The sequence below is a fragment of the Asterias amurensis genome, chromosome 1 (genome assembly GCF_032118995.1).
Source record: "Asterias amurensis chromosome 1, ASM3211899v1".
Taxonomy (NCBI): domain Eukaryota; kingdom Metazoa; phylum Echinodermata; class Asteroidea; order Forcipulatida; family Asteriidae; genus Asterias; species Asterias amurensis.
Window position 1 is genome coordinate 16,741,595 of NC_092648.1, and position 25,050 is coordinate 16,766,644.

The 25,050-nt window shown below is 39.9% G+C and overlaps 3 protein-coding genes across 3 annotated transcripts in view; 1 reads left to right on the top strand and 2 right to left on the bottom strand.

Moving 5' to 3' along the window:
* The first annotated feature begins 1,656 nt into the window (after nt 1–1,656).
* The window catches only part of LOC139947887 (TALPID3 protein-like), a 108,398-nt gene continuing 85,004 nt past the window's right edge, over nt 1,657–25,050 (top strand). The window contains exon 1 of the mRNA XM_071945738.1: nt 1,657–2,301. The gene's annotated coding sequence lies outside the window, so the exon portion shown is untranslated. The remainder of the gene's footprint in view (nt 2,302–25,050) is intronic.
* On the bottom strand, nt 2,924–6,371 carry LOC139947907 (lysozyme-like). The gene is made up of 3 exons (XM_071945762.1): nt 6,168–6,371; nt 4,821–5,015; nt 2,924–4,198 (listed from the first exon to the last, which is right to left on the bottom strand). The coding sequence occupies exons 1-3, from the start codon at nt 6,220–6,222 to the stop codon at nt 3,981–3,983; spliced, it is 468 nt and encodes a 155-aa protein (XP_071801863.1). The 5' UTR covers nt 6,223–6,371; the 3' UTR covers nt 2,924–3,980.
* Nucleotides 8,336–24,568, bottom strand: LOC139947877 (uncharacterized). The gene is made up of 9 exons (XM_071945717.1): nt 24,523–24,568; nt 24,142–24,442; nt 22,629–23,054; nt 21,626–21,837; nt 16,709–20,840; nt 16,001–16,144; nt 14,149–14,239; nt 13,005–13,123; nt 8,336–12,071 (listed from the first exon to the last, which is right to left on the bottom strand). Exons 2-9 carry the CDS (start codon nt 24,436–24,438, stop codon nt 10,899–10,901), a joined length of 6,594 nt encoding a protein of 2,197 aa, XP_071801818.1. The 5' UTR covers nt 24,439–24,442; nt 24,523–24,568; the 3' UTR covers nt 8,336–10,898.

Consider the following 25,050-nt stretch of genomic DNA (forward strand, 5'->3'; position numbering starts at 1 on the left):
CAGTAAGAGTAATGAATGCCAATATTCATTGTACAAAAAGGAAGCAGACTATTGTTCCTTTCAGCCTTGGTTTGGATACATTGAGATGAGTTTGAGAAAAAATCAAGATGGCCGCACCATGATAAAGGTCTTTACTATATGAAACTATGGGTGAGCCCCTGACAAGAGCTAATCGAACGATCACTCACGCTCTCGTTGTGAACTCATGCACCTAGGGCCAGCCCCAAGTGACCCACTCCACAAACAGGGCACTTGGGGTTGACCCGGGTGAGCCCCTGGAATGACGTCAACGCTATTCGAGCGTACCGGGGCAAATCAGGGTCGATCCGGGGAAGCTAATCGAACGCACCCGGTAAGGTTTGGGTATCTGTATGTGTACACCCAAACCAAACAGTGTACTTCTGTAATGTCAACCATTATCTCAAAAAGGCAAATGGAAATGTCGCTTACAAAAAAAGTCCAAACAATGGGACAACAAAGAGATAGGCCTACTCGATATTCTGGGTCGGCAAACGGAGATATTAATATCCAATATTAATATACTTTGCAAGAGGAATAATAGACTAAAGCACCTGATGAGTAGATAAACGCACCTGAATGCTTTGTAAATTACTAATATTAAATATTGTACATTATTGTATATAGTTTTAAACCAAAGTTATGTAGGGCCTATATAATGTTATTGAATTGGAATAAAAACCATGACAAAGTTGGTGGTTGAAGAATGATTATGATTCTGACTCATTGGTTTGTCGGTGTCCAACTCCTATTAGACAACCCCCAACCCAACCCCCCCCCCCCGTCCCCCATTTGTCGAAGCGATTTGAAGTGGCCTTTTTATCCATCACAACGGGACGTCTATACAAAAAATAGCTATTTCTGACATAAATGACGTTAAAAAAAGAGGTTTGTATCCAAATCAAATGATTTCAGCTGTTGTTTGCCGTTGGTGGCAGCGACAGCGTTGAAGAATTTGCATTTTCAGCGACCTTGTCAAAGCCACTGTCGAGGCCGTCAATTCGATTTGTCAAAGCCACTGTCGAGGCCGTCAATTCGATCACGAATTTGGCTCAATGATAAGCAAACTTCTGGCCCGTTATGGGGATTGACAGGGAGCAAAATCGTGTGAATTGTGAGAGTTGACATTGAGAGTTGCGTAAGCCGTGCCCCTTTTAACCATGGAGCAATAATCTAGTTTATTGATACGTGCTTTGACAGATGCAAACTTGCAAACTTCACTGGTGACGCTCATATGACGGCACATGGGATCAAGTTTAGTCCAGTTTCTTGTGACTTCCTACTATTAAAATGTTACAACTCTCCCAATACAATGGCTGTGCGATGCGCTATCCGTTGGCAATGTTACACATAGTGAGCAGAAGGTGTGAGATGGGGCGCTGACATGAGAAAATGTGCACTGTGCGTCTTTAATACGGCAAATAATTTTCACAACAGATCAGTGCAGACAATGACCATTGCTATAATAAATGATAACAAAATATTTGCTTGTTGAAAAATGGCGCCCATGAGCAATTTACGTTGTAACAATCTTTTGCGCCTTCATTCGGCATTTTTTGCCCCCTCATTCGGCAGGTTGGTCTTTGTGAATTATCTCCCTGTAAAAAAAAAAAAAATTCTCCCCCAACCGTCTTTTGCACCATTCTTGAAAGCTTTCTCTGATTTGCCAAGGCTAATTATAGGACAAATCTTCATAGACAGAATTCATAACGTTTCCTAAAATTTGGAAGCACAGAACCTCAGATCATTATTTTACAAAATCCCATTAATAACAATTGACACTAAATAAAGCATTTTCCACCCAAAAGGGATAAGGGTTTACAAGGTAATTAGTTTGGCGCACAACGGACCGTTTTGGTATTGACAGTTGTGAATGTGTTCCTGCAAACTGGGCCCAATTTCATAATGACTGTAAGCACAAAAAAATTGCTAAGCACAGAAAAATATGGCCAAAAATACAACAAGTTGTGACTGGTGTCCAACTCAATTTTTCGCTTAGCAAAGAAATTTTTAAAGCTGTATTTTCTGCTCAACAGCTTTATGAAATTGGGCCCTGGTCCCCTGTCTTTCTTCGCGAGCCTGAAAGTGTGACGTCAGATGTTGTGGCTAGTATCCTAGTAAGACCACTTGAGGGCGCTACTGTGAATTGGTCCCAGAAATAAGAACTGGGAATTACAAACAACATGTGGACGACCGTCTGCCGTCGAGACAAAATTAACGTCAAATGAAGACTCATTATGGCAGCCAGGCTCATGGAATAAACCAAGGCTTACATCATAACCGGTAAGTTGCTCCTTTTGTGTCTACTGTTTACGGTGTTTTTAGGCCGTTTTATTCTATTTATCACTCGGAAGACCCTTTGTTGTCACTGGACGAAATGTGTCGGTCGAGTTGGTCACTCAGCGGTCATACTGTACTTTACACATCGTACATTAATTAGTCCAGTGTATTTGGTCATGGAATGGGACGAGCCACACTGCTGAGTTGAGTTTGATGAACAAATGATTACTAACTAACACTTTAAATGTATTCAGTAGTTGCCCACTATATATATGATTTTCCAAAACCGTCATTTTTCAAGTTAAGGTCGCACATGTCCACACGTGAATTTATTCCCAAAGAGGGTAGAAAGAACGGAGTCTTCAATTCACATAAGTTAGGTTAAACTCCCAAAATATTTAGAGGCCAGCATTATTTCAAGAAATATTTTTGAATCATCTTAATCTATCAAGGTCGGGGATATAGTGAAAATGCATACGTGACATAATCGTGTTATGGTGATCATAATTTGATTGTACTTGCTGCTCCATGAAATTGCTAATCACAGGTAATGTAAGACAACCAGGACAAAGCTATTTGCTGATTATATTTCTCGACATGTAGAGATTAGAATAACTCAGTTTGTGACTTTAATGCTTTAAAGTGTCAGACTTTTTATTTATTTGCTCTTACTCTTGGATAACATCAGTAAGCATCACGTGATAGGTAAAAGAATAGCCGTATTCCTAAACGAAACCAGAAACAATTGTTTCGAAAACAATTTATTGTGCCCTAGGACATCAGCTTTAGAGCTTGTACTTCCTGCATGCAAGATTTGAACACAACTCAATGTTAGATTTTATGGAGAATACACTATCTAATGTGATCAACATTTTTAATATGAAGAAGGGGCATCACATTACTTGTTTATAATTCTTGAATTTATGTGGGAAAGTATAACACACTGTAAAATTTCCCATCTGACTAGTTCGGAACCTTGCCTGCCAGGAAAAACCATGGAATGTGCACTCAATCTTTTTGGAACAAAGGTTATACATGGTCGTTATCAACTTCTGCGCTCGATTTCCTCCTTTTCTAAAGTGTTCCTTTTATACAAATTATCTTATGTACTATTTGTACATATTATTCGGTCACTGTCGTTCAGGTGTCATCCATTTATCGTTTGTGGATGTTATTTTTATGTTAGATCTTATTCGATAATTGACTTGATACAATTTTAGACCTTAGTCTTCAACCTCGCTTAAAGAAATGTTGAGTTGCATTTTGAACCATATAAGGGGATATGAAATGTCGTTTTTAATTCTACTATAGGATTATAAGCCGGTTCCCAAAGAAAACATAAACTTATTTACCGATATACCAAAACAAAATACAATATTGGAATAAAGCCCAGACGACGGGAAACGGTGGTAGTAACATCAATAGCTAGAATTGCTTACACTACATCTGAAGTCGCTTTAAAAATGTTGAGGGAAAAAATGACCAAAAAATATCTGTTGGAATCCTTAGCCACTGTTTCACCCCCCCCCCCCCCCCTCTTTCTCTTTCCTGTAATAGCAACATTTTTTAAGTCAGTACGTTAAATTCATGCATTCTTTGTTTAATTACTTTAATTATCTGATAGCATCACCATTAACTGCAACCCATTGTTTCACTAACATGGGCAATGGATCATAAACACACTAGATCTTGGTTTCGTTTGCCATCAGACAGGCTTTGACTTTCAGCCAGTAGCCAAGCGTAGCCGGATTCTTGTAGCCATTTGGACCGCCATTGTGGATACGGGCAAAGTCCTCGCAGGTCGGGGGATGTCCAAGTCGGCCCTGTACGGCGTACCGTTCCATGTATCCCTGGACAGCGGCCTCACTACAAGAGAAGGTTGCTGTGCACTTTTTCCAATCTGTGATTCAGGCATAAGAATGATAATTTATATAACGTGTTGGGTCTGGTGTATTCTAGGGCTTGACACCCCAAAACAACCTGTTCTCATAAGAGTGTTTTTTTTTTCTGAGAAACGTATTCTGAGAAACATATCTGACAGTAACGTTTCTCGGATTCAAATTGTGGGTTATAACTACAGATAGGGCCTATGTTTTTTCCACTTGGGAGTAAAATCGAAATCATTCTCAGAATGCTTTAAACTGTTTGTATCGAAAGCTGCTGTACACTTTTAACCAATTAATATTTTACTGTCATTCGTTTTAAGAGTGATCCAGACGTTTATCTTCCCATTCAATACAAGTACACCCCTTGAGCCCAACCTTGTGCTATTTCAACTGTTTACCCAACCTATGTATATGGGGATGCGTTTGTCCGTTTTTGCCCTGAAAGAAAAAAGGAAATTCCGGTGTTTTTTTTGTACCCCCCCCCCCCAAGTTAAAAATTGTTAAAGAAATGGAGATATAACCATAATAACGCCCAGATAACAGAGTAGGGTGTTAATATTGGGATCCATGCTCACAAGTTTTTGCGCTCAGAGTTCAGTTGTTTTTCTCTCGAAACCTTGAAACCTTGAAACTTACCGCCCATGAGACTTCCACCTTTAAGTCTAGCGTCTTTCCAATATGCCTCTTTGATCTGATACGGTCCACATGACAGAGAACCGACATCCATCCTACACACTGGGTTTGGCATCCGGCATCCTGATTCCACTACACAGATGCACCTGAGGCAACCTGACGGGACAGGTCCACTGGAAGTGACACTGGGAACGTTCCCTTTAATGGAAAAAGAAATAGGGAGATGTGCGATTTTACATTTATGATTGTAACTTAGCCCTGTCGATTTGCATGTTGGGCTTCCCAACTTCCCATCTCACGACATTTCCAACTATTCCGTAAACCTATTAACTCTTGGACTTTGTGAATCATGTTTTTCCCTTTAATTAATTGAGTCAAACCCTCCATGGTCAAACACACCAATCGACGTTGTACTGTCGATATTGGCAATTAATAAAACACGGAGGCATCTACTGTATCAATAGGATACTTTCAGCATACTTTGTACTTTGGTAGGCTTGTAGTTTTTGTACCCAAATGCTACTCTCGGTCCACTCCGAGCAGGACCTAGCCTTAATTTCCTATATAGGTGTGCGACAGAAGGATGGGCTCATATGTACTTTAGCATGGACCCGTATCATGGGAAAGTTATTGGTTTCGAGGGGTCATCCTTTGATAGTTTCGTGCAGTATTTCTATCTTGTGTTCTATTTTGGTTTTATCTTATTTTATTGTCTTTTCTCCAGTTGTTTTGTATAATCCTCGGCACGTTCTTGTTGTATTTTAATCCAAATAAATTCAATCAAACAATCAATCATGGCAGCAACAGTTTTAGAAGAGTAGTACTTCAAACCGTCAACTCGCTTGAGCTTTATTTAGGGAAAAAAACACGCCCCAATTGAAGTCATGTTTAGCACAAATCCCCCCTCAAGCCTGCATCCCGTTTTAGACATTGACTTTGCCATGGTAGTCCTAAAGGCTTCATGGTGATCCCAAGACCTATCCAGACACATGGTTCTGAGACGATATGCCAAAGTCCTTCTCGAGTTATCAACCCAGCAGAATTTCTTTGGTTTTAGCCACGCAATTGTAGGCCTCCTATTGTCCCCCTTCCTATTGGTTTTGTACACGTTTTCCAACCGTGGACCTTTCCCGATCCGTGGACCTAAATGTCCTCTAGGTCACACTCTTGATCTGAGATGGACAGTGTACTTATGTTGAGAGCCCACTAAAAAATAATTGCTCTCTTCTTACTTGTACGTTTATAATTATGAAAGCCAAATTATAATTTGGACCCAAGCTTTTGATAATTTACTATTCTAGTAGGCATATTGAGTAACTTATTTTAAAACAAAACAAACCCGGGCCTTACCTAACATGGCAAAAGCCACAGTTGAACAAAACACGAGAAGATGTAGGCCTATCATTCTGTGTATTCAAAACAGGTGAGGTGACGGCCAAAGCAGAAACTGTGCGAGGAACTGGTTTGAAACCGAACTTGTCTTGTCGGCTGACTCTCCCTGAATGATTTACGGCTTTACCAACCAATGAATCCAAATGTGTCTGGGCCGTTGGGTGGTTCCCAGAAATGTAATACTAGTCTTTGTTAAGACCTTGTTGAAATCAAGGGACTTCCCCGTTACGTGCCTTGTGCTGTCGGTTGTACGTGGGAAAACCACCGTACACACTGAGCGACCTCATCAACATTCAAATGATCCAACATTATATGAATATTCATGAATAACGCAAAATCTTGCACTGCACCAAGATATGACACGCATCAGTTCTTTCCAACTATAAAAAGTTGACCTCTATACTTTGTCTCACCCAATAGGCACTTGTTAGGGTTACCTTTCTCCATGGTTAACTTCAGGTAGTTAATTCTACAATATTATTATATCGTTAAAAGTCAGTGGCCCAACCAGAAATTTCCATTTGCTGCAGGGAAATAGGATATTTAATGTGTCGAACAATCCATTTATGCATCTTGTTGATGAGATAGGCAACAAGGACGGCGTCGCATGCAATTATGTCCTTTATGCAATACTATCCGGAGGACAGTATTGCATATGCAATAATGTTCGCCGGACGGTTTTGCATATGCAATCATGTCCGCCCGGACGCTGCTGCATAATGCAATCGTGTCCCGGACGCTGCTGCATATGCAGTTGTGTCCGCCCCGTGCAAAACCGTCCTTGCAGTAAATTAAACGCCCTTGGTCGACGGAAAACATTCGCCTTTTTTATAAGCTAAGTGCATGTCATGAATGACATGGGAAATGTTCCGTAGGTATACCGTAGGTTCATACTAGCATGCACGCTTGCTTAAGTCATGTACATTATCTGCCGGACGGTTTTTGCATAGCCCGGACACGATTGCATATGCAGAGGAGTCCGGAGCGGACAGTATTGCATGGCGGACACAATTGCATCTGACAACGGCAAGGGCTCTGACACCCCGCCCCGGTTACGCTCACTGCAATATCCTTGTTGCGAAATATAATGCTTTTGGGTATTTCTGTCAAAGTTAACACGTAAACGTTTGCCGTGGTCTGGCCGACTGTACACACAAGAGTATGTAATCCATAAATCATCAACAGCCTAACCATTTCCCTTTGCAACTATTATCAACTGGATTGAACTAACCATTAGCAGTGGTGAGATAATTTATGCACGATATAGATAAGGCATCGTGGTAGCCCTACTTATTTTATACCCCCACTAACCACACCCCAACCCAACAAAAAAAGTATTCTTCAATTAATTATTTCAACGTCGTGGATCCGTTCATTATTGCACATTTTTCAGTTAGCTTCTTGTACACGAAATTCAATTACATGTATTATGGAATCATACCGCTAGAACAATCAATGCAGTTGAAAATAGGAGAGTATGGACAGTAGTTGCAATCCTTTTGAATTCACCTTATGTGCGGGAGAAACACTTCGTATGGACTTGTTTTTTGTTGTTGTTTATAATCAAACTCATTTCACATTGGAAGCGATTCTGGAGACCAAACTGCAACTGAGTAAAAGGAGGTCGTTTTTCAACCCTGGAATTCCACTGAATAAAGTTGGCTCGTAGCATTTCCGTTCGTTGCGAAATGAGAACTTCCCCAGTTCAAATAGAGTGGCTCATTTAAAGGGACATTTGTCAAAAGAAATTGTGATAATCGAAACCTTATTATTGATCACTCATTGGATGGATACGCATCTTTTGTAAATGTCATAGGAGGAGGCCTTCTTTGAACAAACTGAACTGAATTCAAACTAGGTGGAGGGGCACCTCATTTAGAACTTGGTGCCAAGTTTTCAATCTAGTAATCTGGATACATGTATAAAAAAAAAACCTATATTAATCTAGCAGAGATTTCTCTATGCCACCTATAACTTTTCATTCGAAGTGAAATATTTGTAATTTGTTAATTCAGCACATTAACAGTTTAGTTTCAGGAACACTGAACACTACTATCCTTGACAAAGAAAGCTTGAAAACAAAATATGACACAAATCAAAGTTACTTATATATAGATTTAGGTTTTAATGAATGTAGGCCTACGCATTTTATAATCAGTAAAAGAGCAGAAGAGATCAATACATGTAGAAACCTCTGTATAAATACACACATCTAGAGATTCTGCAGTTGAACCGACTTCTGGTGATAGTTTGCACACTTGTCAAATTCAAAACTCAAACAACGGGTGTTTTTTCTGTCTTCTTTTTGATTTGTTTACATCTAAATCCACCATTGTTTTTTCAGTAAAGGCTTAGTGTTGTGTGGCGATATATTTAAGCAAGAGCTAGGCCAACCTAAGCTGAATATATAACAAATATTTACAAAACCTGTTGACATTAACATTACTAAGCAGAATCAGGTTTCAAATGTAGTTGTCATGATGTGCATGTTCAAAACAAATCTTTTCAGCAAAGGAAATTTGTCCAGGGCCCAAATTCATAAAGCCTATAAGCATAAAAAACTTGCTAAGCACAGAAACAATCTGGCTTAACAGAAACTATAGTTACCAGCCACAATCTCATAAGGTTTACATTAATTCAAGTGTTGCCCAACTCATTGTGTGCTTATTGACAAAATGTGCTAAGCAGTATTTTCTGCGTTTGTGCCCAACTATAATAGGGTACCTTTAACACCAAATACAGATAGAAAGTGATAATGACAACCTTTGAAGTGAATCCATGAAATTTAATAAGGGTGACTGAACCATTTATTTAGAAAACACAAGTACCATAAGCATTGTTTTAAGCATTGTAAACAGGTTGAAAGTTTCTAGTTTAGGTTTTGATCAAAACAATCATATATAGTTAAGGATAAAAACTAATTGAGGGTATAGACCAGGTAACCTGTGACATAACATGATAACAGCAACATAGTCTGGACTTAATGTTGGAACGATAGGTACAATGTGCACAGCTCGATGCAATAAAACAGTCTTATGTTCATCGGGATTGCACTGTCTGATTTTTATATGACGAGAGGGGGGTGCATCTTAAAGGTTTTGCAGCTGTTATTTGTACCTTGTAATTGGAGTGGAAATTATGAAATATATTTTTTGTATTGTCCCATATATTCAGTATAGTACCTTGCCTGCCAGAAAGGCCCTGGAGTGTACAAGTTCGTGACTTTTGTAAACAAAGGGTAGATGATCTATAACCATGCCCGAATAAACACACTTCCATTAATGGATTTGTTTAAAGTACTGGTAAATTAAAAAGGAACTTGTAGTATGCCAAACCATGTTTAGTGTCAAGTTGTTATAATCAATCATACAAGATATGTTTCTAGTCAATAGGACCTTACTATAAAACCCTTGCCAATACACCTTATCGCAAATACTTGGTACACATGCTGTACAGCTTGAATGAGGTGCTTGCTGGTCTAGCTAGCGCTAAGTTTGATCCCTAGCTACACCAGCATGCACCTCGTTCAACAGTTGGCACTTGCGCAATGGGTATTTGCGAAAAGGACTATAACATCACAAGCGCAAACAACACCCCCACTGAAATGCATGTTTCTATTGTTAGACCTCAGATGTGCTGGCCAAGGCAAGGTATCTATTGCAAGTATTTAAATACATTTACTCTTCTATAAACCAATAGTTTGCCTTCTTTCAATATCAAATATTATGATTTGTTAGAATATGGGATTTGAGGCATAGCATGGTAAGGTATCGATATATATTTGGTTTGCGGTAACACCATGCCGCGGTAGTATAATATAAAGCAAGACAGTTCTCAAAAGAACATAATCTACCCAGCAAGTACATACATGGTGTTACCGCAATCCAAATATCTATCATTTGTAGGCAAACTCCTATACAAAAAATACACAACCCATGACTGTATGATTATGGTATTGTCCTTGTTAAAACAAAATTTGTAGAAAAAAAGCATCAGCTTGCCTTTAATCTTCGGCAAAATTGATAAAATTACCAGTCACTCATGATGTGTCTGAAGAATTAAGTAAAACTTTCAATAAAAAACAATTATTAAAACAGCAGCAAAAAGCTGGACGATTCAGAACACAGTGTTCTTTAAAGAGTATGACCTATGAAGGGATTTTTCAAAGAGTTTTGCAGTAACTTTGAGTTTTGCATTTTACAAGAATGTCTATTAATTTCACTGTAAACCATACACTAACTGGCCAACCATCTTCATTCTTCAAAGATGAACATGATTTAACATTTTTCAAACATTTTTAGACCCGGTACTACAGGGAGGCAAAAGCCCACTTTGCAATCTTTGAAATGTCCCAGTACAAATTAAAATTTCCCTTTTTCAGAGGTGACCTTTTCATGTACTTAGAAAATACTGCCTTGTCCAACAAACAAAAACTCTTGTGTGTACTGACAAGAGATGATTGACACCCCAAAATTTCCTAGGGCAAAATCTTACTGGTCCACTGTATTAAGAATCTCCAGAAATGCAGAACTAAGACTAAAAATTTACAGTAGCGGAAAGTTTTTATATTTACAAAGGGTTGTGTGATTTACTTGGGCCGCTCAGGGAAAACCCCTGTACCGCGCTGCCCAAGACAAGACAACGTCTCAGATATCAAATCCATCCAATTGTGATACAACTTTTGCATCTCTAATGACCAGATGTGTAGAAAATGTTATACAAGTTACTTGCTGTTGATGAAGCAGAAGCCATAGTGGTGGTGGTAGGCGCACTAGCAATGGCCGAGACAGGAGGAGGGGCTTTTGGTTTGGGAAGCAAACTGGGTAAGGAATAGATATCATCCATACCAGGTACACATACATCCTCTTCATCCATGTCCTCAAGTGAAACTGGTTGGGGCGGCGGCTGAATGGGCGGGGGTGGAGGCTTAACGGCCGGGGGCTGAGGCTTAACGGGCGGGGGCGGAGGCTTAACGGACTGGGGTGGACGCTTAACGGACTGGGGCTGAGGCTTACTGGGCTGGGGCGGCGGCAGAGCGGCCTTGGGCGGCAGAACAGGGTGGGGTGGCAGGGCGGGGCCAAACACATCACTCTCTTTTGGTTTTCCAAATTCGACCTGCACATTACTTGGAGGGGCTTGTTTCACTTGAGCCTGCTGTTTCTTGGCGTCTTCTTGATCTCCATTGTCTTTGTTTTTGCCTCCAAAGGCATCAGCAATATCCGATTGTGTTAATTTACGAAGTACTGCAGTCTTTTTACTCTCCTCTTCCTTATCCTTTACTACAGGAAGTGTGTCAAAGGTCAATAACTTCTTAGAAGTACCGGGAAAGAGATTCTGTGTTGTTAGTTTACTAGTGGCTGGTATCTTCGCTGTTCCTGTTTTTCGAAGGGTAAACTTACTAGGACCTCTCATTCTGCCAACCATAGGTGCGAGTTTGGCTGCAAGGGCTGCTTTCTTTTCAGCAGCTGTACGTTCAGCAGGGAGAGTTTCACCAAGGGTGGGCTTAGCAGTTTCTGTTTCAGCAGCAATGGGTTTCTCAGGCTTAGGGACAACTTCAGACGGCAACTTTTCAGGTTTACCCTCAGGTGGAGTGTCTACGGCACTGGTGCTTTTTTCAATGTTTTCTTCATCCTTCTTGTTGAAGTCAAAGACCCCAAACCCTCTCTGTCCTTTAGTGTCAACCTTTTTGATTTCTTCTACCTTCTGTTTCTTTGACACGTCTTCATCCTCCTCCACATCTTCTCCCTGCTTGCGTTTCAATTCTCTCTCCTTGCGCATCGCAACTTCCATCTGCTGTGCTCGGGCTGCTGCTTTGTCAATTTTGAGCTTCCTCTCATAGTAGTTGTTTTCCTCGATGTATTTCTGAAAGAGCAGAAGGAAGAGGAATAAGTACAATCATCATGGAAGGCAATTTTGTAAACAACTACAAAGAAAAACACTCCAAATATAATTCCTGGTAAAGAGTGCTTTGGAATAAAGCAAAATGGACCCAAATGGTGTACCTTCCCCTGGACTCGTAAATCTCCAAATTAAAACATTAAAACAAATTAAAGTGTAAATTTTTGTTTCCTTTTAATGATTAACACAAAGCAAGTGGGAACCCACATTTCCAAAATCATGCCAGGTCTGTAGGATTATTCCATGGGTTGGCTGAAAACGTTTTGGTGAATAATGTTTTTTTTGGTATTGCAGTCATTGTGATAAATTTGTGAAAAGAGGGTGACTTTTTCTTTCATTATTCTCTTGCGGTGCTCCTCAACAGTTGTTTGGTACGCTACATTACTCGTTTTTTATTTTCATGATACTTAAATGTTTCCCCAATTGCTTTTACAAATTACTCTGAATAAATTAACACTTTATTATTTGGCCCACCTAACCCGCCAATTCCTTTAAATGGAAATGAACAGATCACATTCAAAAACAAATCAAATACCAAACCAACTAACAGTTTTCTAACACCATATTTTTTCTTGAAAAAAGCTACCATAAACGACCAACTGCTTTAACAGACACTAATACTTTTCAAAACTTAATCGTTTGAAATTGCAGTTTTCCTGTTGTAAAAATTGTTTCTCATGTTTTTACTTACATTTTCTGTATTTTATATGGTTTTAATTGTTCAGCGCTTTGCGATGTCTGTGACATGGAAGGCGCTTTCAAATAACAAATATTATTATTATTATTAATAAATCTTAACAATACAGTTAGGCCTGGCAGAGTAGTTCTCTACGCAGCGCATAAGCAGCGCACAAGCAGCACATGTATGTTAACTCAAAATGACAACTAACATCTTACCTCGTAGGTTTTGTTGTGCTCTGAGCTCTTCACATGCTCTGTAGCACACACCCCATCACCAAAGAAGGCTTTGCAGAGACGGCAGAAAAACCCATTCACTGGCATCACAAACTCAGTGCCTTGAAGAAAACAAAAGCGTGTGAAACAAAACCATAACATTAAAACTGGAAATGTGTTTTGGCATTCTAGCAATAAAATCTTGTTAACATAGCACAACCAGACAACAGACAAAAACTAGTTTAAATAAACAACAAACATGTGTTACACAATACAATAACAAGAAAACTTGTTTGTTTACAACTATAAAGAAGAACTGATTGAATAACAACACACACCAAAAAGAAAAAACAATCTAATATTAGTTTTCTCTCTGACAGTGTGCAAGAATCAAGTGAGCCAGACCTGTCATTATTGTCAATCTAATAAAATGTAAATGACTGTAACAATAAATGTGTGCGTTTCTTCTAAACTTCTGCGATACAATGATACAGAATCTAGTATTCCCTCAAAATTTCTAACATAAATTTTTGTTCCAGGAACATTTGAAGTCATAACTCTATGCTCATTGATTCTGAGTTGTGTGGAAAATGGTTGGACAGCATTCTACTCGGTAACCCTCTGAACTTTCCGCTTGTTTTTACATTGAAGGATTTATAGACTCTCCACTTGTGCATTGGAAACTTTTAACCATTATTAGATCCCAAACATTGAACTTGTGTAATGCGCGTTTAAGAACCTAGTTACACTTACCGCTAAAAGATGGGGTTGCCCATGTTCCTGGCAGTGGCTATTGAGTGCACTAAGGCACCTTGTAAACAATTATAATTATAAGTTTAGCCTTCAAGAAAGACTCTGCTAGGGTTGAAACGTCAGGTCATTTATTATTTTTTGCATTTATACCATCGGTCCTTTGGGTGGTAAGTTGTTTGCAACAGCTAATTCTATTTTAAATTGCTACATAAATCAAATCGGTCTAATAAATCGGAAACTTAACAGTTCTTTTGAAAATTTTCTTTAAATAAGCTCTTTGCAATGCAGTAGATAAAGCACTTTACACAAACATTGACAGCTACCATAAACAATGGAAATGCACACTAGAAGATTTTAAAGATGATTAATAATGACTCCTACCAGAGCTTCTTACCTCTGATTGGAGCATCAATAGTGTTTCCTGCTGGCTTCTTTGTTTTCATCAGCGTTTCTGTCATCCAAGGTCGATCATATGGGTCACATTTCTGGTAGATCATTACGCCGAACAGATCAAAATGACAACAAAAAAACAAAAAAAAAGAACAGATTGATCATCAATACAATTGTTATATGTACTTGAGTACCCAGAAATAAATATATAATTTCACACGCTTAATATCAATACCATCAATCATATTTTTTCGCATTGTAAAATGATAACAGAGATTTAAGTGCTGAATAACTTTTATAAAATTCATAATTTGCACTGATTTGTACTGTGAGACATTACCTTTCAGTTACTTTGAACAGCCTCCACAAAAAGGGCGGAATTTTGTTTCAATTGCCGAGACATCAAGCTGGGCGACCTATTCCTTTTACAATCAATGCCAGCAGGAGTCTATTCAGTTTGTACACTTCTACTCCATACTTGAAGTATAATAATTATCAGGAGTACATACCGAACATGTTGGCATTTTACCTGTAAATATGTTTTGTCCTTAACCAATGGGTTTGCACCTCAAACCACTTCCTTCTTTGTAATTATTTTTTTACCCAAGTTAATACATGAAGATAGTGACCCATTGCACAACATGCAGTGCACTTGCGTCTCCTGTTTACAATTTGGGGGTCAAAACACGCACAAAAGGATGGTACATGTGTTTACAAGGCGTCCGTGAGTAAAGACATGTAACATCATTCTGTTTACATTTTTTACCCCCAAAATGGCAGACAGGAGACCCTCTTCTATGTGCGCGTTATGCAATGTGTCGTAACAGTTAACACATCTTCTTTGTGACAAATTAGATCAAACCAGATTGCTTCAATGCAGTGTTTTTTTACATATATAGTACTTCTGCATTTTAATTTTATTATTTTAGATTTTTGGAAAACCAAAGGGCTCCATTAATAAGAATTGTAGGTGTGTGAAATTTTGTGAATTCTTTTTTTGATTTGCTACACTTCCAGAGTTATTTACACATTGTACATTTCACAAAGTCTTTACTCTTGCCATTAACAAAACATAAAAGTCATTTTTGTTTTCGAAAGCCGTGTTTACTGTTTCTGGTTTTAGCAGTACAGGTTTCATAAAGGGGTTTCATCACAGATTGTGCAATCTCCACCTGCAAGGCACATTTCATACAGATTTTGAGCCCTAAAACTTTCTGTGTAAGAAAAAGCAATGCTGAGTAGAAAAAGATTACAGTGATTGTTTGTATATGTTGTGGTTTGTGGCCTGGCTGTGAGCAGCAATCTTAAGTTGCAAATCCACTCAAATCAGCTCTGTGAAATGGGGATCTGTCTGAAACTTAAATGACACTCGGAGTTTTGAAGTTTCTGTTATGCTTGTAGACACATTTTAAATCATAAACCATCTTCACTAAACTTAAGAAAGAACTCTCCGCAGCGCACATAATGGACTTGTTTTTCTTGATCATTAACTGCAGCGCGTCTACAACATAATCATTTTGAGCGGCTTGTTCATCTCAAACATGTTGAACCCAACTTCGTCAAGAGCTTTGCCATGTCAATCACACAGGGTACATGGCAACAAGCTATGCTGGAAAAGACTACTGAATTAGTGCATAAAGATAGGCGCCCTCTGATTTCAATGAAAACCAAGTAACCTGCGTTAAGGCACATCCACCACTTGCAAGATGACATCCTATAAGGAAAGAAAAATTGGAAAAGGCAAAAGTCAATACCAAGGAGCCACAATTCACAGGCTTTGACATTCTCATCTGTTGTAATGAAACAAGAAAAAATGTGCTTTTCAACTAAAACTGCCTCATGTGTTGCCAACTCACCTGTATGTGTTTCTTGGAGTGTAAATGAATGAAATAGTTGTTCAGGTTATCAGCATGCATGTCACAGTTCTTGCACCAGTGGTTTCCCGGATCGTAATAGTTGAACTCAAAACGCAGTGATTTTTCAGCCTTCTCCTCCGCGGGCTGTGATTAAAAAGTGCGATCATCATATGTGTGGCAATAAGTAAGGGTATTTATTAGTTCTTGTACTTGGTTTGATTCACTTTTGTTACTCATTTTTTCCCCAAAAAATGTTTTATATAATATTATTAAAATATTGGCCACAGTTGAGAAGTTCATTTAAAACATTTTCTTCCGTAATTAGAATTTCATTATCATTAGAATGGAGTAGCATTTGCTCTCTCCAATCAGAACAATGGTCCATAATGCAGAGCGAATTTCACCAAGCAGCAGATTACTTCCAAGATAGTAAGCGGTTTTTATCCTCAAGCAGTTCGTGCTTTTAATGAAAACTAGTTTGTGTTCTGCTGTTGTTGTAACCTATTATATATGTATATGTATTTTTATCTTTTTCCTAACTGTTTTTAAATGTAATTTTGTTATTGTAAATTCTAGAGAGCTCGAGGTTAACTACAATTTCTGATTTTTGGGTTAAAGTTGGCTGATCAAATAATTTTCCTTCTAATACTATCAAATCAAAGTACATACAACATGCAGTCTTGTGGGTTTGCAAGCAAATTCGTTTACCTTTTGAAAACTGGCCTGTAGTTTCTTTTCCTTGGCATCCCACTTTGATTTAACAGTCTCCTTGACTGCTTGAATCTGAAAACCCTTCACAGGTTCCTTCACAGGTTCCTTCACAGGTTCCTTCACAGTGTCCTTTATGGAGTCCTTCACAGAGTCCTTGGAAAGCCTTCGCTCTTTTGAGTCTCTTGATTCAGAGTAGTCAATTTCTTTAAAGCTTCTGGGTCTCTCCTTAGAAGATACCCTTTCCTTTGATCTACTCCGACTCCTTTTCTTGCTTTCATCAACTCGTTTATTCTTTGCTTCTTCTCGTTCTTGGTTCATTTTCCTTCGCAGTTGTCTCAACTGATTAGCTATGTCATCTTGGCTTTCTTTGTTTTGAAGTAAAGAAGCTTCTTTCTGCCCATCCTTCTGACGCCTCTGTCGTGATATTTCTCCATGCTGTTTGCACAGCTTTTCAAGCTCTGTTTCTAGAATATCTATCCTTGTTTGGTAAGGTAGACTCTCAAATCTCGCTTTTTCTTCCCGTTCCCTCTCTTTTTCCAATTCTTTCTCTCTTTCTTTTCTTGCTTCTCTTTTCCTCCTCTCTTCCCTTTCTTCTTCTTCCTTTTTCTTGCGTTCCTCTTCCTTTTTCCTGCGTTCATCTTCCTCTTTACGCTTGCGTTCTTCCCTCCTGCGTATCTTCTCATTCTCGATTAGCTCTTCAGCTTCACGGCGTAGACGACGTTCTTTCTCTCTTTCTGTTTCCAATGGCTTCAGCAGCTCCTCTGGATTTGTCAGTCCTTGGTAGCGTCGCTCAATCTCAAGTATTCTCTTCTGTCGTTCGTCAAGAAATGCTTGTTCTGAGTTTGGGAGCAGAACAACACGATTGGACCCAGAGTCACCTGCCGTGTTTACAGAAATGAAGATATTTTCTGGTTGAAAACTTTGAGTATTTTGAACAGCAACAGGAGCTGCTACAGGAAAGGGATCTTTGGTATTCACAAACTGCACAGTCTGTTCAATGGGAGCATACTGAGGAGCAGGCTTGGGAGGATACTGCATGGGAACAGGCTGAGGAGGATAATATGTCTGTTGTTGGGGCGGTGCCGCTTGTTGGTAAGGCTGATTGTACCCACTGCTTTCTTGGTATTTTACTTCCTGTGTCTGATAAGATCTATCAGATGGCGGTGGCTGTACGACCTGTATTGGCTGTATGACCTCTCTTGGCTGTACGACCTCTCTTGGCTGTACGACCTCTCTTGGCTGTACGACCTCTCTTGGTGGATACTGGCCAAAAGCATCCTGGTTTGGAATTTCCACCTTTTCTGTGACATATTTATTTTCTGTTGCTCTCACACTTTGTGCCTGGCTGCTGATATTAGTTACGATGGGAGGCTGGATTTTTTCTTTCTCCTTTGATTTGGGTTTCTCCTGTCTCTTTTCTGATCGTGACCTGGACGAGTTTGAAGCCTTATCCTTCGTTTTTGAGTCTTGTTGATGTTTTGATACATTACTCTTTGCATTTTGTATGAAGTCATTCAACTCTTGGTCTGTCTTCATTTTTATGCCACTGTCTAAGAAAGAGGCTGTCTCATTGAATCCTACGTTTAGGGATTCTTCAGTCAGAGGTGCAGCAGTCTTTTCCACAGGTGTCAACACTTTCTTTTCAGTTGGCACTTGAGGGATCTTTTGTTGTGGTTTAGTTTCTGGCTTACTCAATTTAGTTTTCTTTGGTTTGCCTTGCTCCTGTTGTTCTTTCTGTTCCTTTATCTTCTGTGCAAGGCCAAAATCAAAGCCTATGGCTGACAGAATATTCTTAATCTGATCATCACTTGGGGCTTCCACTTTTGGCTCTGGCTGCACTGATTGGACTTTTGGTAGTTTTGCAGTCTTTTGAGGTTCAGAGCTACGGGACAATCTACCAGATGGTTGCAATTTTCCAGATGTCAACTTCTCTTTTTCCTTTGGTTTTTCGTCAACTCCATCGCCATACAAGAAAAGATCTTCATCTTCCAAAGAACCAAATCCAGATAATGACCTGCTTGGCTCTGGGGCCTTTTCAACTGGTTTTGCAGCGGGTGGATTTTGTTGACGAGACTGAGCCTGACCAAATGTGTTTTGAGCTTGGTTTAGCAAGGATGACAAGTTCTGCATCTGTGACTGTGCTTCTGGGTTTTGGGCTGAGGATGTCATACTTCGTTTATGTTCCTCAAGTTGTTTCTGTAGTTCCTCAAACTTAGACAGTGCCGCTGGATCCACACCAGGGAACAGATTCTGCGTGCTTACAGATGGCATTGTAGCGGTTTGACCAATGTTGTGCGCCAAGTCCCAGATTTTACTGGTGGAAATTTTGTCAAGTGACAGCGCTGCAGAACTTGTGGCCTGGGACACCGCTTGGTAAGTTTGAGGAGGAATTCCTGGGTATATCTGTTGAGGTTGTGACAATGGAAGAGTTGGCGCAGCCTGCACGGGAGGAGGCTGTTGTACTAATTGCTCTGCCAACTGCAATGCCAGCTGCTGTATTGACTGCTGCTGAGAATTGTTGTATTGTTGTTGGGGTGCCACTGGAAAAGGCTGTTGCAGCGGTTGGGACACTGTGGGATAAGACTGCTGCTGCATGGACATAGGAGGATATGACTGCTGTAGCTGCTGCAATGACACTGGAGGGTATGACTGCTGTAGCTGCTGCAATGACACTGGAGGGTATGACGACTGTTGCTCCTGCATGGACACTGGGGGGTATAACTGCTGTTGCTGCAGTTGCGGCGCTGGAGGATATGACTGCTGTTGCTGCTGTTGAGGGGCTGGAGAATAGGACTGCTGCTGCATCTGCTGAGACATTTCTGTATAGGATTGTTGTGGTGGGAGCATCTGAGGTATGGGTGCAGAGTAAATAGGCGGTTGTTGACCCATCTGCTGTGCAAACATTTGTAATTCAGAACTCTGACTTATACTGGAGAATGCTGGTGTGACAACTGGGGCCGGTGGTTGATACATCCCAGTTAAACTGCTCAGCAAGTTTGTGATCTTGTCGGGTGTTAATTCGGGTGGAGCAGTAGAAATTGGTTGTTGAAAGGATGTCCCAGTCACATTTTGACGAGGGTCATGCATCAGAATTTGTTGGGGTGGCTCTGGCTCTGGAATGGCTTGGGTAGTCATAGGCAATTGTTCATGTTGGGGAGGAGCGAGCAACTGATGTGGCTGCTGAAATAATTGTTCCTGTGGAGCTTGTGTTTGCATTGGTTCTGGCTGAAGTGGTGCAAGAACTTGTTCTGGCAGACTAGGTGCAGGAATTTGTTCAGGCTGGCTTGGTGCAAGAATCTGTTCTTGCTGGTGTGAAGCACTCATTTGTTGTGGCTGACGAGTTACAGGAATCCACCCTGGTTTGATGTCCGGTACTGATGACTGAACAGTCACTGGAGAATGGGATGCAGTAACTGGGGGAGACTGTCCAATGGGGAAAAGGGGAGCCTGTTGTTTAGGAGCTTCTTGGGTAACTGTACTCTCTGCTTGACTTACTTTGGGCTTCTTTAGAATAGACTTTTTCAAAATTGATCGGAGTGCCTTTGGCGGTTCTGAAACATCAGGTGCACACTGTATGGACTGGGCTGAGCTTACCACAGTGTTGGAGGATTGGGATGTAGATTGTGTAAACCGAGATTTTGATGGCAAAGGTATTCCCGGCTTCTGAGATTTGGATTGCTTCTTTCCTTCACTATTCTCACTGCTTTGCTTTTTGGAGTCATTTTTTCCAAGAAAGTGATACAGTGGAGAAACATCACTAGGAGGCAGGGGGCTTGATTTAGTCGTCCGTACAGCCAAAAATTCCTTATCTTTCCGAGGATCACGAGGTCTGGACGATTCTTTTCCCTTGTCATCACGACGGTCGCTGTCTGCATCTCTACCCCTACCTTTCTCCCTTTCCTTTCTTTGGTCATCATGAAATGACCTGTCCTTGTCACGATCTCTACTTTCTCTATTTCCTCTTTCGTGTCGACTCCCTCTTTGGTCACTTTCTCTCTCCCTCTCCTTACTGTTGTTGGCAGATCTCATCATGGATGCATCCGGTTTTTCTAGTGAGTTGCTACGACTGCGGCGAACATGTTCAGGATCTGGTTCAGACCTCTCTCTGAACCTCTGCTCTCTCTCCAGGCTGTAACAAAGAAATATTCATAAATTACTCATAAAAATTCAACATCAATTCAACATCAAAGTGCAAACCTTTATATTCTTTTTGGTTTTTACCCATATACACCGGTGTGTGTTAGCACTGTATCAAACCTTTATTGTTATTACTATTATTATTATATATTTCTGGTCATGAAACCAAAGATGCCTCAACAGTAAACTTATTCATTGTATCTAGCAAGGCTGAGGAAACCTGTAAATAATGGTCCATGCTATGTGAACCAGAAATACCTGGGTTAACCGCTACTTTTCTATAGTAAGTGCTCTTGGTTCTTTTACGCGCACTACCAATCCTTGTACACAGCCCCCATGGCTTAATGTCCCATCCGAAGGACAAAGCGATTATTGTAAAGCATCTTGCTCAATGATACAAGTGTCATGACCAAGGCTCGAACCCACACATTCCTGATCAGAAACACCAGAGCTTGAGTCTGGTACTCTTAACTGCGCAGCCACAACTTGCCGAAGTGCAACTGTTTCAAGTGGCCACTTTTGGGTACCTATACCTTAGGTTTATCTTTGATCCATTTGTATTTGTTGTTTTGTTTTGTCTATCCTTGGAATGTCCTCAACACTTTTTGTCTACACCATTAGTAAACCAAATAACCTTTGTTTCGGTTTTTTCTGATAATCAGTATATTTAATTTCAACCAAGCTCATCAAGGTGGGTTCATTACAAGTCCAGTGGTAACATCAGCATTGAATAGTGTCAAGGATGGAACATCATAATTTACAAAAACATTTTTTCACCTTGACTGTCGCTGATTTTGTCCATAATCTGCAGATGTCTGGGTGGTTGGTGGGGCCGGGTCAATTTTGTGTCCAAGTCTTCCAAGTGCAGACATGTTTTGTTGTGCACCCTGATCAGGACCAAGCCCCCTATTTCCGAAGAAGCGTTCATTGCCAATTGTGATACGCAGTGACTCTGTGTCTTTCATGGTTGGAACAGCCTGCTGTGCAATCTGAAACAAATAAATGATTGATCAACAATTGGGTCAATTAGCAAAAATAAAACAGGAGGCCTACTTGTGTGAAGCTCTGTATTTTTTTGTGTTTCTCAGTAGCCTTTATTATTTGGTTAGATCGCTAAATAAATACAATCAAAATTGTCCATGTTTCAAAACTAACACTGACCCTCGTGTCCGGCAAGACTTTTGGTTTGCAAATAAATATTAATACTAATACCTTGCTGTTTATACTTTCGATTGTGTACAGTATTCAAGCATTTACCCTAAGAACAAAATAATATTTCTTTGTGTTTGTCCAAATATGAGCGAGCTTCTCCGTGAACTGTATGGACAATTTATTCTCATTTTTATTCTGAGCAAAAGTGTTGAGCTACAAGCCCAGTGATCTGGTGGTTTTTCCCCACCAAATTTTGAGCCAAGTTGTCACTTAGCCCGCTCTGCTGTGTTATTTCTGTAAAGTGTCACCACATCATAACCAAAGTATGACCAATATAAACTTAGTGTGCTTGGATCTGAGATTGATTTGTTTTAAAAAGAATGTTAAGTGTATATGTACACATTAGGGAGATTTAGCTGCACATTACGCGAGCAATCACCTGAACCTGAACATCATAAAATTGTGTTGTTTCTAGGTGACGTCACCACTTGGGCTTCTTACATGCTCACGTATGGCATCTGCACGTACGTACCTGAGGTGAAAAAAAAGGTTACTTCACGTATGCTAAAAACGTGAGATTGCTTGCGTAACGTGCAGCTCAACCGCCCTATTATCTACTTATTCTAACCTCATCAGTCAAACGTTGGTCAGTGTGAGGTGGTGGAAGCCCTGGTCTGCCCATGAGACTTGCTTCGTCTGACAATTGGCGAGAGTTATCACGTCTTGGAGATAAAGACCTCCTATTTCCACCACTACTGATCTCTGGGTCTCTTGGACGGCTTTCCCTCATAGGTGAACGTCTTTGGTACTCTTCTGGACCTGACTGGAACATATCAACGGGGCCTGGAGGGGGTCCCCTCCTGTGATCAGCCCCATCTCTACTGGATTGATCACGCATCGGGGATGGTTGTCTGTGCCTCCCATGCTGCTCCATTGGTGCTGGATTTGCATCAGGACCATCTCCAGGGGGCCATTGGTAGTCCGGAGGGGGCCACTGGTAGTCTGGTGGGTCTTGTTCCATGTCTTGAAGCATCATGTCATTTGGGATTGTCCTCTGTAGCAAACATTTGACAAATTAATCATTGTATTTTTAAACTATCAAACGGCGTTTGATGTACATGATTTAAAAAATTATTAAACTGACACTTGATAGATTTCTTAGTTCTTGTTCCTTCAATTCACAAGGAATTTTAACAATATATTTTCTTAAACGACTTAAAAAGTGAAATATTTGTTCTTTTTAACTAGTGACAATTAATCAAAACCCAGACAAGATCTATCCAAACTTTCTTGCAATTCAGACGTTGTAAAAAAAATATAAGTTTTATATTTCTGATCCAAGTCAGTGTAAAAATATTAACAGGAGGTTTATTATTTACAAAAAGATAAAATATATCACACCTGATCAAACAATAGTCTGAGTTTGACCCAGAACGATCACCATTATTCATGAAAAAAAAGGTTTCTTTTTCTTTCTTGCAGGGGGGAGTTTCCTCATAGACATAAACTAAAAATATGACAACTGAATTGTGACACAAACAATTTTTTAGGCCTACATTTTGAAGTATTTACCATAATTTTATTACATTCAATCTAGACTGTCCACTTGTTTTGAGAAAAAAAGGAAAAAAAACCACCAGCAGGACTGTTAAAAGTTTAAAGTTGTGAGTGTAAAAACATTTATAAAAGAAACCTAGCAATATAGGCCTACATTTTACAAAATTAGATGCAAAAAATCAGGGGAAATGGGGGTCCACTTCAACAAGGAGTCCAAGAAGTACAACTTAAACATTAAACAACATAAATAACATTTTGTTTGTTATTTATTACCCAGCCAGGTTAAATAAAATGATGTTTTGAGACATTCATTATATATAAGTGACACTGACAGTTAGCATGGTTAGTTAGTTGTGATAATCCTAACCGCCAACTACAATTGCCACAAAGATTATTATGGGTTAAAATGGATTCTCTCAACACTGAATGTGACATAAGAAAGTAACTTCATACAAACCTAAATATAATTTAAGATAACAAATAATAGAATGATTGCAGAATTGAAATGAATTGATTGATTGTCGATTGATGGAGTTGAACTTGAAGTTCGAACTCATCACAAACAAACGAAATTGTATGCCCACCTGAAAATCTGCCATGCCAATATCCATCGAACCAACACCACCACCCACATGGCCATGATGAGGTTCATGGGGAAGAATATCATGGGGAGGGATATCACGGGGTCCTGCAGGGTTCGGTAGATGATGTGGTACTGCTGGCCCGCTGCCCATACCGTGCAGATCCAAGCGAGCACCGCGCCCACGAGGGGCATGCTGAGGGGGGAATCCGCCGCCACCACGGTTGTTTGCTCCTCGAAATCCACGGCCCCGTTGGCCTCCCCGCGGAGGTCTTCCTCTTCCTCGCCAGCCTCGATTCATTCTCCTTAAATTAGAGAATACAAATATGTTAAAATGAAGTCAAATTGATATAGATTTGTTCTGAAAATTGACAAAACAAAATACCGGTTTTCTGGTTGAACGAGAGCTCCGTCACTCTAGTAAAACGACGCCATTTTGACAATTAAACTGTTAGGAACGTGTAGTTGAAGTTACATCGTCCAGCAGAGAGCATGAAGTTCTCAGCAAAATCAGTAAGACGGGCCATAATTCCCCATAAAGAAAGGACTGTAGAACCATGGAGGTAGAAATAGAAGGAGTTATTTGTACCTCCATGGTAGAACCATGGTACTGGAATCAATAGAGGACGTTACCAATTATGATTTTTGTTTCATTCATCAGGGTTTTTTGTTTTGTTTTACTTTTGACTGATTTCGTTGCAAACTTTCGGTCTCTCGGAGTCGGAGGAAGGAATTCTAATTACCATCGTTTAAAATAATATGGAATTAGGTTATGTCAACTAAAACGCTTTGTTTATCCTCGATTTCTTTTTATAGATTTTTTTATATAATGGAGACAAACTAAGTTACAAGCTGGCAAAATCCTCTCTTTTCTTTCTGAATGCGACCACTGCAAATCACGAACTATAATATT